This window comes from Lissotriton vulgaris, chromosome 3_1, assembly GCF_964263255.1.
Source record: "Lissotriton vulgaris chromosome 3_1, aLisVul1.2, whole genome shotgun sequence".
Taxonomy (NCBI): domain Eukaryota; kingdom Metazoa; phylum Chordata; class Amphibia; order Caudata; family Salamandridae; genus Lissotriton; species Lissotriton vulgaris.
In genome coordinates, this window is record NC_141689.1 from 2011714158 (window position 1) to 2011729877 (window position 15720).

General features: G+C 40.7%; 1 protein-coding gene across 6 annotated transcripts in view; it reads left to right on the forward strand.

The window, feature by feature from the left end:
* The window catches only part of STOX2 (storkhead box 2), a 630189-nt gene extending 623506 nt beyond the window's left edge, over window positions 1–6683 (forward strand). For 5 of the 6 annotated variants that reach the window (XM_086962472.1, XM_086962474.1, XM_086962477.1 and 2 more), the window contains exon 4: window positions 3906–6683. In XM_086962472.1, the coding sequence (XP_086818598.1) occupies window positions 3906–4104 (199 nt within the window). In that variant the 3' untranslated portion in view covers window positions 4105–6683. The remainder of the gene's footprint in view (window positions 1–3905) is intronic. The other variant, XM_086962475.1, reaches the window with a different exon arrangement.
* Window positions 6684–15720: the final 9037 nt, after the last annotated feature.

The window sequence follows — 15720 nt, forward strand, 5'->3', positions numbered from 1 at the left end:
ACACAGGGCACCTCACCACACTCAGTAAGACCAACCTCTTTCCTTTTCTGGGTATATGATGATTACTTGGATGTCCACTTTTGCTGGCACTGTTAATCATCCTGTCACTCTCCCGTCCGATCTCGCTGGACTTTTTTACTCTTTACCAGATGATTTATAGAACCCTGAGACCAAATTTCCTATATCAAGTCCACTGATTCAGGGCATTAGCCGATTTCACATAACCAGAGTTGGTTAGATTTTAAAGATCACCAAATGTCTTTCAATGCATTTAATTTAAGCTATTAGATCTTTACCCATTTATTTGAGAGTTGCGCAGTGAAAGAGTTGTAGAAATGTGGAAACGATGGAACCTTCGATTGGTTGAAGAAAATCCGGATTCCTTTGCTTACACAAAGAAGAGAAAACATGACCGCACAGAAAAAGAAAGCCAGGTGGTTTTACATACATATTGAGGTAGAAAAGAGGAGCCTCAGCGTATCCATCTATTAGACTTTGGAAGTGAAATAGGCAATAGAAATAAACTGAAATTGCTGTGAGGATAGCTGTATCACAACTTGATCTCCAAGCCTCCGCTGCCATGGTCTACTCAAAAAAAGCAAATCATCAACTGTGTTTACGACTTCAATAAATAGAGTACTAGTCAGCCCATGACCACTCCTTCTTCCACTATCTATCAAATATTATCCAGGTAGAAAAACAGTACTGACTTGGACTAATTGCAAGGTGTATGAGCGAGAGAGAGAGAGTGAAGAAAGGGAGAAGAGAGGGAGAGAGAAGAGAGAGAGAGAGAGAGGAGAGAGAAAGAGAGAGAGCGCGAAAGAGAGAGGGGGGGGGAGAGAGACTTTCTTGAAAAGTTTAGCATTGCAAAGAAGGAATGCTGTACCTACAGCAGCAATCGCATTTCTCCTAAGAGAACTATGATGTGTTTTTTAAGTGTGTAAAGTTTGGGGCTTGATAGATGCTTGGAAGAAATGGGATTCGTCAAAGGTTAGTGATGGACAATCCTATTGAATCTTGTAACGAGCATAGTCCCAGCCACAGATCCGATACCAGCCACAGATCCGATACCAGCCACAGATCCGATACCAGCCACAGATCCGATACCAGCCACATATACGTTACCAGCCACAGATACGTTATCAGCCACAAATTTGTAGGATGTTACCACAGCCTAGGTTTCCTATAAGGAGTTGTTCTGAAAGCTGTGAAGATGGTCCATGGAAATTACCAAGTTTGAGAAAGGCCATCAAAACATTGGCTGGGGAAGGGGAGGCACTGACTCAAACAAATGTCGAAAAACATGCCTCGTATAAGGAAGTAAGAAAACTAACGTGGTAGCCCCTGATGCTGTTGTAGTAAGTAAATGATAGTAGCATAAATTGGCACCGGGCTGATCTGTTCCTCTGTTTTATATGACATAACTCTCTTTAGCACAAGTGTATCACTGAAATATGATTTGGCATCGCATAAGATTTTCTCTGTGTATGTGCGATTGCCAGCTAAAATTCATTCACATTGGTTTGTTTTGCCTAAGATAAGTCACAAACTTCAAATGGTAAAAGTTGTCTCTGTGTTTTAACAAATCGAAAGTTATAAAATGACATGAAAAGATAGTGAATTTCTAGCTTCTCTGTAATTAGTGAAAATGGAACATTATTGGCCCTATTTCACCGAGGATAGTGAATTTCTACCTTCTCTGTAATTAGTGAAAAGGGAACACTATTGTACCTATTTCACCCAGGATCTAAGTACTGCAAATATAGCTTTTTAGGTATTTTCATTTTTTGACCTAAATAGAAATACAGCAACATTTTATCGAGAACGAAAATATGCAAACAGATGACATGATAAATTGTGATATAATCCTAGAAATAGACGATATGCAATGTCATTTTGGTGTTGCAAGAATTCAAGCTTCACCAATTAAAACGATGGTGACATAGGATAGCTACATTTTTGAATGATTTTACTGATGGCTACCAGTGAATATTGTCATAGTGAATGGTTGTGTCAACAGTGTGTCTGCTAAAGTTCATAGAGGTTGCATTTTTTTTCAGCAAAATAGTCACTTAATGTATAATGATGATAAAGATCACACCATCATTGATGCTGTGAGAAAAGTGTATCCCAACATGCAAATACTATAATAAGCTTTAACTCTGTGACTTCTATTTATCTGTACTTCAATGGAAATCAGTTTTTTACTTCCTTGAACAAAACTATGCATCGTTAAATGTTTCATTGGAAACTTGGTACTAAATGATGTTGGGTGCATACGTTATTATTTTTTTTTTACATATAGACAGATTGATAAATAGGTATAATTCTATTCTCTTAGGATGGAGTGCAGCAGTGCTGCCTGTTCTGTTTCCAATATGGCACTACACATTCTGCTTTGTTTCATGGTCGTGTCATATAAATCCACTCAGCAAGAAAGCGTATCTCTTAACCATAAAAGGTATTTTTCAGCATAATATATCTTAAGAAGGCTCTGTGTGGAAATCTGTGCTTTTTTGCCTTTTATGTCAGTTGGCTTCTTCTCTTAACTCATCTTACTTGGTCAAACTTGGTTTTGAATCCTTCACGACGTCGCCTCCAACAAAAACATGAGACAGCGCTTCATATTCTCCACAACCTACAAATGTCTTGCTATATTTCACAGTTCTCCTATGCTATAAACATAACTTCCTCTCTTTTTGGTACAGTTCCGTTCATAGTGTTCTTATCCTCAGGTTCATCTCTGTTTTTCTTTATAATAGTTTTTTTCTTTTTCTGTTGTGGATACCTTTTGTGAAATTTTAAAAAGCAGCAACATTTGTGCTTCACACAGGAGTCTAAAAAACATTGAATAAGCGCTGGAAAAGGACCGTGCAGAAAAGTTTTGTAAGAGTAACAGGAAAGTGGGATAGCTGCAGATATGTCACATCAGGCGATGGGCCTATAGTACGGAAGTTGTATGTGTAATGAGGGAGATGCTCTGTTGGATTATTCCAGCACTGATCTCTTCCATAGTAGCAGAACAGGTATTTAGCAGAATGGAGTGGATCTAGGGATGAAGTAAACATTATTAGTGAAAGTGATCAGTTCTGCAAGATAGTAATCTCTTAATTTTTCTCTTTAACTGCATTTTTAATATTTCTCTCTTTCTAAAAATACTTTCTTTGGTTTGTGGCTTTTCATGCAGTAGAAGGGGACACACGAGACATAACAAGAAAAAGTTAAAATGAAATTAGGTTTGCAGAATACTTGATTCACCTTGAAATATAATTTTCTTGTTGAAATTGTTAAAGGTAAACAAGGAAGAGAAATAATATTAATGAATAAGCCTGCAGCAGTGAGACAAATTAGTTTTAGGACTAAAATAGTATCTGGTTGGAGTTATTTCACCGTAAAGGGAATGAGGAGCATGACACAATGGACTTAAGCATTTGAAAGGCTGTTTTCTTAATATCTGCCTTCCACGCTCTACCCCCACACCCTTCCTCTGAGGAAGACAGTTTGAAGACAAGAGATATTAGTGAGGTTGTGAACATAGAGGGATAAATAAAACTGGATAAGTCTCAACAGCAATAGAACATTAATAGTATTTGAGTTGAAGCACTCAACCAAGCTGTTTATAAACATGGGCGCTGCATAAAACAAAGATAAAACTTTTAAAAGTAAGTATGTTAATTTGTTATCCTGCATATAAAAAGAAACGCATGTCAAACAACGTTTCTACCTTGTAAATTTTATTACAGGTTTAGAATTTCACTTGCACTCCCAATTGGTGGTTGCAGAGCACTTCTGGAAACCATTTGCCAAGGCATGTGTGAACGATTACGCTTAAAAACGTATTGGATTTGACGTTACATAACAAGGAAGATCGTTCTTTAATGGCCTTTTTTATTGTGTTCTTGCAGGACTCGCGAAAGCCTGGCTTCCAACACTTCAAGTATTGTCGAAAGTAACAGACGTCAGAACCCAGCTCTCAGCCCGGCTCACGGGGGAATCGGCCCACCGTTCAACTTCCGAGCAACGACCGCAGACTCCGCAACCACTGATGCTGAGAAACTGCAAAAACCAGCTAACTGCCTGCAAGCTTCTGTTACTAGTGTTTGATATTCACGCGACCTCAGAGCTTTTTCTGTCTCATCCGACACATCAAAGTTTACTGACATTGGGACCGATGTTTACATCCTTAAAACAATCAACTTAATCACACTTTGTGTGGCGTGCTAAAAAAAAAAAAACCTGTGCTCCGGCACAGGCTAAGGGCAACAAAACCAGTACCACCGCCAGCTGAAACAAAATCTTTATTTCACAATATTGCTTTTTAAAAAAAAATATTTGCAGTTTTGAAGCAAGAGAATAGCAGCCTGGGATATTTGTACACATTCCCTTTCATGCTCATCATTAAGTGAGTAAACATGTGAAAGTCATGACACTGAAATTATCATCTGCGTATTCCATATCATGCAGTCGCCAACTCTATTCTGTGTGGAAGAGACTTGGCGCTAAAGACCTCGCCTCCCAAATCACTTGAGCCCACATGATATGTGGTTAAAGTATACTGCAGAGCCAATCTTGAATATATTTTTTTTCAGAGCACCAATCAAATTCCAATTGCAATAGGTAACGAACAGTGTCAAACTAGATTAAGAAGGACAGCAGCTCTGTGAGTTAGTGGTAGTGGATTATGGAGGTATAGCGAGAAAATAAAAGTAAGCAACACTCAACAGGAATAATTTTAGGATTTTAACTTAGTCCTCCCTGATCACACATGGCAAACTGGGTGTATAATTTGAGCAAGTATTAAACTGCAAATTTGGCATGGGTGCAGCTTTTAAGGAGTAACAAGGAAATACTCTTTTATTGAGTAGGAACCAAGTATTATAAAATTTGCTCCAACCCTCATGGCGCTGATGATATACCTAATCCCCTGGTACACGAAAATAGGGATCTTAAATATTTTGTATGAACAAAAGGGAGCTTTTCTGCTACAAATTACAAGTGTGGCCTGATGACTTGATTTCTTTCTAATGGAAGGATTTAATTCTATTTTATTTAGAGTTTCATTATAATGCCTAAATTAGGCTTTTAAAATAACATGCTTTTTTCATGGGAATTAAAAGAAACAAACTGTGGGGGGATTGCATTTTGGGCCTTTTTGTTTTGAATATTTGTACTCCATAATGTTGTAATGTCGCAACTTGGACAACATTGAAACTAAAGTCCCACTTCGGTTGACAGAACTGCACTCAATTCTGCAAGTGATGGCTGAATGTGATTTCCGCTTAAACTACAAGGTTTATCTAGAAAATGCCAGTTTGGGGACATTGTGAAACTACGTTCTTCTTTGGCAGCGGAGACAACATAAGCTTGACCTGAATTGAACTGGCGATGCACCATTCACAGTATTAAACCACAAATTGTGGTCAGGAAAACATGGGAGCAATGCCACATTAAAAAAATTGAGAGAAAATGGAATGAGGTTGGGAGTATTCTATGTACACAGCCTCTACAATTTGCAGAGAAGGTCGTCTTTGGAAGGAAATACAAATAGTATCTACCTAAAACCTTTGCTGTCGATCAATCGAAGTGTTTACAGAATTAGGTGATGTTGAATCTATGTGAAACTTAAAGGATCAACACAAAACTATTGGCATTTTGCACACTTAATATGTATTATTTCTATAATACAACATGTTTATTTTATGGATTTTTTTTTTTTACTTTTTACATAGAACTACCTCCATGAATTTGATGATGAAAAATGGAAGCAATGTAAAATTGTATTGTACAAAAAGTAAGTTTTGAAACCTTATTAGGTTAGTTATTCTATAAACTATGTCAATGCTTATGTATGAGCTCATATTTTTCATTACCATGGTTTCCTTTTGTATTATAAAGTTACAAAAAAATATTTTTTTCCATGGGGAAAAAAAACTTTTGTTGATTATGTAAAGGGGGATGAGACATGGGCATCATCTCCTCAACCTTGCTTTAATTTTCTTCCTGAAGTCAGCTGGTAATTGTAATGCATCAGACTGCATTGCATATGCTTGTTTAAGCATGATTGCCAGTCTAACTCTTGCAACAGAAGACATGTCAGATATTTGAATTGCCCGCTTTCAAATACATTAGATTAGTTGCCGCAGATGTTACTTTCCTCAAAGCAGTTAAAAGTAAAAAGGGTTGTAACACTGTCGGGTAACCTGTGAGTGACTGAATGTGACATTAGGCAAACTAGCTTAATACATGCAAGCAGAATTTTACTGTACATTAGGAAGGAGTATTGCAGCCAAGACTGCCTTGTATAAATGTGTTTGCACTGAAAAAATATTAAAAATACTTGGTCTCTGGTTGCTGTAAAGGTCATCCAAGATGGATGTTTTGTTTATATTGTATAGTATTTCATATGAAATAATTACAGTCCATGAAATGTCTTCCCTAATGTTACTGATTTATAACAGCACATTTGTAACATGGTTTTTATTGTGTCAGTGTATCATATTGTAAAGGATGTTTACTTGTCATGCTTAGCATAATAACTTAAAAAGGATAAAATGACAGGGATTTTTGTAAGCCTATATTTGAAAGTCCCTTCATATGGTAATATTGTGTTCATGTTGTTATGTAGTGTGTGAAATATCCATTTTGGATTGTGTTACTTTTTAAGATATTAAATAACATTTGGTTATATGCTTTAAGTAAGCAGACTTTTTTGTGCACCGGACCAATCGGAATTCTGTCACAGAAAACTTAGGTTATGTAGTGATCTTTTTCTTCTAACGTCTGACTTCCTCACCGTCCTAATTTTTTTGAGACCCTAAAAACCTCAAAGGAACACAAAGCCTGGATCATACTGATTTAAAAATGCACTACAGTGTTCCGCTCTGACAAGCCTTCTTGCACTTCACCATCTACATAACTTCTCAGTTTCCTTCACTATATGTTCTGTTTTATGCCATTTTGTTTCTGGGTGCTTTTTAACCAGTCTCCCATTCTGATGGCACTGTTGGCAGGATATATTTCACTTATTATATTCCATAAGCTTATTTTCTGTTTGTATATGTATAAGTCTCCTCCTCTTCCAGTCTTCTCTCTGATCTATGGTTCGGATTTTAGACCTGTACTAGAAATACTTCAAGGAAACATTTGCTCTGCTGCAATACTGTATCATTTCAATCTTGTTTATTTAAATGAATAAATACTCGGATTTGTAGAGCGCATCTAATCACCCGTGATGGTATACAGTCCCTCTTCATAGGCATGGGGAGATTAAGTGTTTTGCTCAGAATTGCAGGATGTTGAGCTGATGCTGATACTCGAACCTGGATCCGCAGCTCCAAAGTCGGCAGCTCTGGCCTTTACACCATAACGTAACGTGTATTTGTAAAGCGCACGTTCACCCGGACGTATCTTGGTGCTGAATAACAGATGTTTATTGTGTCCCAACTTAATGGTACTCCTTTTTTTGACCTCGGATGGATGAAAGGCTGAGTACACCCGCCGGGATTTGAACCTATGACCATGAGGTCGAACACAGGCTCCTTTAGTAGTGGATGCATTAGTCCAATGAGCCACCACATCCTATTCCTCAATATGATATAGTTTTATTTCCTGAAATGCAACATTATTTCAGAAGGCTCCTCAGAACTTCTCTTTTTGCAAGAAGATTCAAGGGGAGAGACATTGGGATTTAAAATTAAGCATTTGATTCTCCAATTAGGGCATGAAGTGCTCTCTGCGTTTCCCTTGTATTCAAAACAAAGTACCTCGGACACCATAGATCCCAATGTTATTTTACGCCAGTTGGATTTTTTATTTATCCCTCGGTTGTAATTAAGTACAAACAACGTTTTTTTGTTTTACACCAAGACGTGTTGGCCCTGTGCCGGACTTGCTAGACAATTAACCTATTTCCTTGTATTGTGTATAAGTTATGTTCAGGAAAAAATACTCAAATCATATAAATCATGACAGTTTACATTAAACAAATAACTGTACAATTTACAAACATAAAACAAAGTGGTGCTACCGAGCACCAATAACTGTTCAATTCTACAGGCAAATGATAGTCCAACTCCTTTCTTAGATAGCAGTACGGGGACTTCTCACATTAAGGTCCCCACAGTACGATAAAGTTTTATATGCCAGTGGGTGGTCGCCTCAAAAGTATAGAACCCAGAATAGGGCCGTACAATATGGGCTCTAAGATGTCAAAGTTCTGGATGACGGTTTGCCCTGGGTTCTATAGGCTTGCCTCTCAAAACAGTATAACCAACGCGTTTTTGACTTTCTAATTGGCACTTCTTATAACGAAGGTCTTCATCAGGGTGGATTATTATCAAGGAGGACTTGTGATACCTGTATGAGTAAAAAAAGATAGGAGCTCACAAAAATCTACTTCTATATGTGATATTTACAGGTATGAGTGAATCATCGAGAACATTACGTACCGGATCTGATCTTTTGGGTGGCGTAAAACTTCTTTGTTCTACAATCGAAAAAATCCTTGGGCTAGGAAAAAAAAATCTTTGGTCTGGGAAATAATCAGGTATACACATGGTCACTAGTGTAGATCGCACCTCTCATGTATTATTTACTCTAGTTTTATTCATCTAGATCGTGGCTCTTTCTGGTGTTAGGGATGAGTGCCTACTGGTCGGGGTGTGTGAAGGGGGTGCAACAAGTGTCCTGAAAGCATGCAGTTGCTTTTATGGCAATTTAACAAACAATAACAACAATTTGAGGGAGAGGGAAACACTGGAACACTCTCAGTCCCCCAGGTAAATCGTACTCAAACAACAGAAGAGTGTCAAACACAACAAAAATGTATGTGCGTAAGCACAGGAACAGAGAATGAATCAACCTACATAGGTCGCATTGGACATCATTAGGGATTTTTTAGGAAGCCCTCACTCACCACCCTGGGTAGTGACATGCTTCATCATCGGGCCCACCAGGAGAAGCCGAATGCCTCCCTGGTGTGCTACAACGCCAGGATACTGCGGAGCTGGTTCGTGTGACAATAGTGTGAAAAATCAGGGATATTAAAAATGTCAAAGGACTGTACCATACAAAAGTTTTATTCAATGGTCAGCCTGACGTGGTTAAAAATATGTGTGGGACATCTACCAAATAATGTTTTGGATGTTTCCACTTAGAGTGGGGTCGACATGTTTCTGCCCTTTTATGTGTAGTTTTACTGGGCTTTCTTCAGGACCGTTAGTTGTGTACCTCGGCGGTGTGAGCGCGCTAAGGCCTACCCTTACCAGAGGACGTCAAAGTTAAAATAGAGTGTAAAAATGAAAAGGTGCAAAAAACAAACCATCAAGTTGTGGGATTTACCTCAGTTTGAGAGGAACCTGTATAGTCTGGAAATAAAAGAGACAAACATACATAGAAGACACACACTTAGTTAGTGGAATCTGACTGTAGTGTTTTTTGCAAGACAGATCTCTGCATGGGAGTGCTTGAGGCTAGTCAATAGCCGTGGCCGTAGTTCCATAGACAGTACGTTTGTGCAAGGAAATGCTGTTCTGGGAGTCAAACCTGCGTGTAGTCATGCACTATGGCAACAAAGAGGGGGCCGATTGAGAGGGCGGCCGTTGCCACATCACTCGTGATTAGCGATCAATGGGCCGGACTGCATGGCCATTGGTGATGTAGAAACAAGTAAAGCTATAGTTACAGACTGGTTGGTGAAGGACAAATAGTAATAGATCCTCACTTGTTAATTAAAAGATCCACACCCTATAGGTCTCGGGAGGGGGGTGGGGGCGACAATGGCACACCCTGCAGGGGGACATTACATAAAAAGTAAAGTTACAGTAAAAGAATAATGGGATCTGCTCAATAGCAAGTTTACTTAGCTCTGTGATGGTAAGAAGAAATCATCTTACGCCCGCAAGGCCCAGCACCCGCTCAGCACCTACCGTCTCCTGCAACCGGACCTCGTGGATGGTAACCGTTGATCCGAAAACGCTAAAGTAGAGTGCCGGCGAGGGAGGGGATCAATGCTGAAGCGCTGTGACCAATCCGGGAGCTGGCATGAGAGTGAGGCATGGACAGCAAGCAGTGTCATGCCGTGACGTCAGCGTCGAGGGCTCCAATCACAATGGAAGGTGAAAAAGAGGCTTGGGATGCAAGCCCAGCATTATTCAAAATGGAAAATAGGCATTGAAGGAAAAACTTTATTAGCTGCTGCATCGGCAGCTCGTGAAGCAGAACAAAAACGGGTAGGTCTGACGGGTCCAAAAAACTGAAGAGACCGTTCAGTGGGAAATGTTAGAATGCAGCTTAAGACCACAATGGATGGCATTTAAAGCATATGGGAAATGCCTAAAGGAAATCTATAGCGCAGGACAAGAGTGTGTACTTAGGGCATAATGGCCATGATTGAATTTAACAAACAAGGCATAAACATATTCTTAGTTAACAATAGCACCTGATGTTTTAATTCCTGCTGTGTTCATTCAGGCAGGCAAAGTGACAAGCTTTTCAAAGACGTTGGTGAGCGTTGCGATATAGGGGCGGTCTGTACCTGAACGTACCAGCGTATGTCTTAATCAAGGCATCTGGGGGAGTCACCCCATGCCCAAACTACCGCTCGTCTCCAGACAGTTGTTACTTGGGACGCGACATTACAATGTACTGCACTCGAGCCCTCGTGCAGCAGAGCGGCGTGGAGCCCGGAATGAATCTCTGTGGTTCTCACGCCGGCAATCTCTCGCTGGAATCCTTCAGTCAATCCGCGACATTCGGGAAACTATTTCCGGATTCTAAGGCGGAACTACTTGTGCCTGATGGTGACGTGGTTCTGGCGGTTGCCAAGAAGCTCGAAGCTCTTAAAGTGAAACTACTTCATTATTTGGAGCTGTCACACATAAAGCTGTGTAGTGTTGCTACGTTTGAATTCTCGTTAAATGGATGCCCCAGGACTTCACACGGAGGCACTCCAGGTTTAATTCATCTCGCATACACAGAGCGTTATATCTTGACATACCGGGTTACCGGTGGATCCCATGGAGCTGAGGGCTCTCAAACGGAAAATGCTATGTTGTGTGTCTGTGTTCCTCGTGGAAAGGTGTTTTAATTCTGCATAAAGCTTGTCCGCACCTCGAGACCCCGGGACACCCGTGGGGCAATCCTACTCTGATACCTCAAATGTGTAGGGGACCATGTTTCTTAGCGTGCCCGCAATTGTCATGAACTAATCAAGTTCATTCATTCAGATCTAGGGCGGGGGGAGGAAAGAACTACTGCAGGGAAGCTCTATCATACCCAATGATTAATCTCGCTCATTTCGTTCATTCCGTTGTCAATAGTGTTTAAATACATAATAGTTTTGGCTTCGAATCTGGACAGAAGATGGTCAATGTTTTTTCCAGAAACATGTTTTAGTACAGTCCATTTTATGTCGTTGGGACCATGCTGGTGTTCCATGCAATGTGTGACCATTGGTGCACTGGTAACCTTACAGCGAATTCTCGAGCGATGTTGCGTAATGCGCTTCTTAATGGCTTGGGTCGTTTTTCCGACATATACTTTCGGACATGTTCATATCACGCAGTATATTACATTATGCGTGTTGCAGTTCGTGAATGCCTCGTGTTTACCAATTTGTTGCCATAGATGAACATTGAGCCTTCTATTGTGCTTTTGCAGGAGGAGCAATTCCCGCATCTCCGGTGTCCTTTGATGGGTGGTAGTGCGAACAGATTTCGAATTGGCTGGGAATTCTTTCTCTTAGATGTGTCGGCATGTACCAGTTTGTCCTTTAGACTTCTGTTTTTCTTTAATGCAAAGATCGGGGGCTCCTTCAATGATTCCAAGTCTTTTACTGTGGACCAATTTTTGCGTACTATTTTCTTCATGTCGTTGGTCCATCCTGAGAATGTAGTTACACAAACTAATGGAACATTTTCATTTCGTGCTTTGGGTACCAGAAGTGTTTCCCTGGGGGTGTACCAGGTTCTTTTCATAGCCCTCTTCAAGCTTTTCCTTCGGTAGTTTCTTTCTGCGAGTTTCTCCATGAGGACCTTCGCATTCTCAAAGTAATCCTCCATTTTCATGCAGTTTCGTCTTGTTCTCAAAAACTGACTAAAGGGTAAATTTTCACAAAGGTTCAGTTGGTGAAAACTGGAAAAATGGAGTATGGTGTTTGTCGGTTTTTTTCTTATATAGGGTCGTATACATACTCCCTCCATCATGTTTGATCATTAAGTCCAGAAAGTTCATCTCAGTTTTGCTATAGTTGATTGTGAACTGGATGTCTCTATTCCTACTATTGACCCAATTGAGGAATTTCATAAGTAGTTCTCTTGTTTCCTTGAGCGCTAAGCTCTGTCTGTATACATTAACATTATGCATTTAGTTGATGGAGTAGCATATTATTTTTTTTCAAAGCTCTACTTTGTTTTCTAAATACTATATTCCTTGATAATAGTCACAACTTTGTGATTTCTAGAAGATAGAAATGGTAGCTGAAAGTTAGGAGCAAGGTTTCCCATTTGCTTCCTTGTTCGGCCCCAACATCATTGACCTGCCCCTCTTTCCGCCTTGCAGTGGAAAGAAATTATTCTGCTTGCCAGCTAGATCCATCTGATTTTGTAAATTCATAATTTTCTTCTCTTTCAGAAGTGATTCTCCTGACCCTCCTGCCTCTTTAGTATTGGTTTAGAGCTTTCCTCCATTTACCAATTCCATTTTCCTCTTGGCATCCTGTTTGCCCATTCCCAGTCTTGAGTGTTTCATCAGTTTTCTGATATGTTCTTTATTGCTGGCAAAATGATTTCCTCTTTTCTGACACTTGCACTTGACACTCAAAAGACTCATCTCTGCTCATGTCTTGTTTTAATTTATCATTTGCAGCATTTTATTTATTTACTTTGTTTAAAGAAAAAATGTTAGAGTAGTTCAGACAGAGATCATGTTGTCCAGCTCTCAGAAGTCTGTTGCAGCACCAATCCTCAAATATCGTCAACACTTTTTTTTTAGAATGTTTATTGAATTTTATGCATATCGTGAGGCCGCTGCTACAATCAGCACCGCAGGCAGAGATCTGCTGCAACATGCGTCGCATGCAACAGATATATGTCAAGCTTTAGCATCAGCTGCACCTCTATGTCCACTACCAAATTGTCCATGATAAAAACCATCATTTCAACCAAAAAGTATAACAAAGTGAGCAGGAAAAAGCCAACAAGCTCATGAGACTGCACAGAGGAGGTAAGAAGTTAATCCCGATTAAAAGTGATGGAGAGTTATAACAAAGAGGTGTCTGCCAATTGTGAGACGTAAGTAATGTGTGTATACATGTCTTCTAGTAGGTAGAGAAGCCCTTCTCTAGCTAGAATGGGGTAAGTTCTGCATGGCACATGCAGGTGGGGGCGGCCATGCTCGGCTCGCTGGGCAACGCGTGTAGTGATGTAGTAATCGCATGGCCATTAGATCAAGTAGGCCACACGCGGTGTATCAGGGGCAGTCAGTTCGCATGCATCTGTACATCTTCCTCGAGGCCAATCTAGATGAGATGTGGATTTACCTTACCTTGTTTTTCTTTTATTTTGTAACCATTTACACTTCTTTCCTCAAATGTTTTGTTTAATTATTACTCATTTGCCTTTTTATCCCACTCTGTCTGTAAAGCGCTTTGATATCCGTAAGGATCTTGTTTGCGCTCTATAAAACTTTCAAAATAAATAAATGATTGCACCAAGTTGCTGAGTGGAAGCCATGGATAGAGTGACACCGAAGGAGAGATTTATCAAGCCCGCTGACATTGGCCCAAACAACAACAAATGCTATAGGTGTCACATTTGAAAAAGTTATAACTATTGGCATTGTAAATGACAAAGCTATTAATTTCGCTATTTTCAAAAACAAAACATAAATAAAAAATGTGTCTTTTACAATACCAATAGCTCAAACTTTCCTAATGCGAGACCTATTGCATTGCAAATGCTGTTTCTTTTTAGGTATTGATCTAATTTGGATCGCTAACTAAAAACAAAAAAATACACTAAAAGCTTGTTTTTTAACAGCATGTAGTGGTTGAAGTAACGCAGGTGTGAGCAATACGAGGGCTTGGGGGGGTGGAAGTCCACAGAAAGAGCCAAGATGAGAGCTGGTTGGGTGTGAGGGAATAGCACACAGGCGCAAGAAAGGCACACCGAGCACGATTGAGAAGGGAAAGAAGTACACAAGGGTAACAGCTGGGAAGCATATGTACTCTTATGGAGTGCTTAAACAAAATGAAAAAAAGTTCTGTGTGGTGTAGTACAGTCGCGATGCCACATGCTCTGGGGAAGCTTGTTGCAGTGAAGCATGCAGGGGGCCCATGATGGGCGGTTCGAGTGGGAAGCATGGTGTGAGTGTCCGCATGTCCTGCCTGAGTCGTACATAGTAAAAACTTTCCAACGGGGTGGGGGAAAAGGTGCCAAAAAACTCTTCACTGATGCAAAATGTCCCCTGTGTGTATAGTTGACCCCAAGTGAGCCGAGAGCTTCCGTAACATCCAACATCATCCCCCTTCCTGTGTAACAGGTAAGTTGTGTCTTCTCCGCAGAGGTGCCAGGGGTGAGTATAGTAAAGGGCTCTTGAGCCTTTGCACCAAGTCCTGCCAAGCACGAGTGGTGCATTGAACAGTAGTGGATGCCAAGTGTCTAGGGACTGTAGGGGCGCTCAGATATGCCGAGTAAGGCGTGGGAGCCATGTGCCCATCCTCCACTGCCAGTGGGCGCGAAGTGAGCCTGAGCACAGATAAAATAAAATTCAATATCAGGGACCTCAAAGCTTCCGGTGTCAAAGGGACGTGTGAGGACCTCCCACGCCAGTTTGGGCTGCTTTCCGCCCCATGTCAATCTGATCATCTGTGAATTGATACTGTTAAAAAATGGCGACTCGGAGCGTAAGGTATGTTAGTGAACAGGTAGATAAGCTTAAGTAAGATCACCATCTTAATCAAAGACACTCTATCGGCCATGGATAAGGGTATCGCAAACCATCTGGTTATTATGTCCGTCAATTGGTCCAGCACGCGGCCATAGTTGTCCCGCATCAATTGCTCCCAGCAGCGGGAGACGTGGATGCCAAGATACGTGTCCAATTCCACGGACGAGGTGAGTGGATAGTCGGGCTCGAAACTCGGGGTAGAGACAGTCAGGGGGAATTTTTGGGACTTTCCCCAGTTCACTTTTATTTCTGACAGTCTACCGAATAATATCAGTATTCGGAGGATTGGATTAAGGCTGACGCTGGGGTCTCTCAGATATAAGGTCAGATCATCTGCATTTAACAATATTAAAATTAGTCTTCCTGGGTAGACCAGGGCATACTCCTGATGGTGTTGTCTGATTTTGTCCGCTAATGGTTCAATTGCAATAGCAAATAGAAGGGGTGACAAGGGGAATCCCTGTTGGGTGCCTCTGGTTATCGCGAAGGGAGCCGATTGTATCCAGTTAATAAGGATCCTTGCCTGCAGACCAGAGTACAGCAAGTTGATCCAGTCCAGAAAGTGGGGGGGAACCCCATTCGCTGCAGCACAAAGGCAAGATAGTCCCATTCAAGGGAGTCGAATGCCTTAGTGGCATCTAGGAATATCGCTGCGGCGTTTGTCTCTGGGTCTATGTCTTGTAGTAGCACAAATAGTGTATGCATATTGCGGGAGTTGCCTCTACTAGGCACAAAACCCGACTGGTCTCAGAGGACCAATGCAGTCATCAGGGG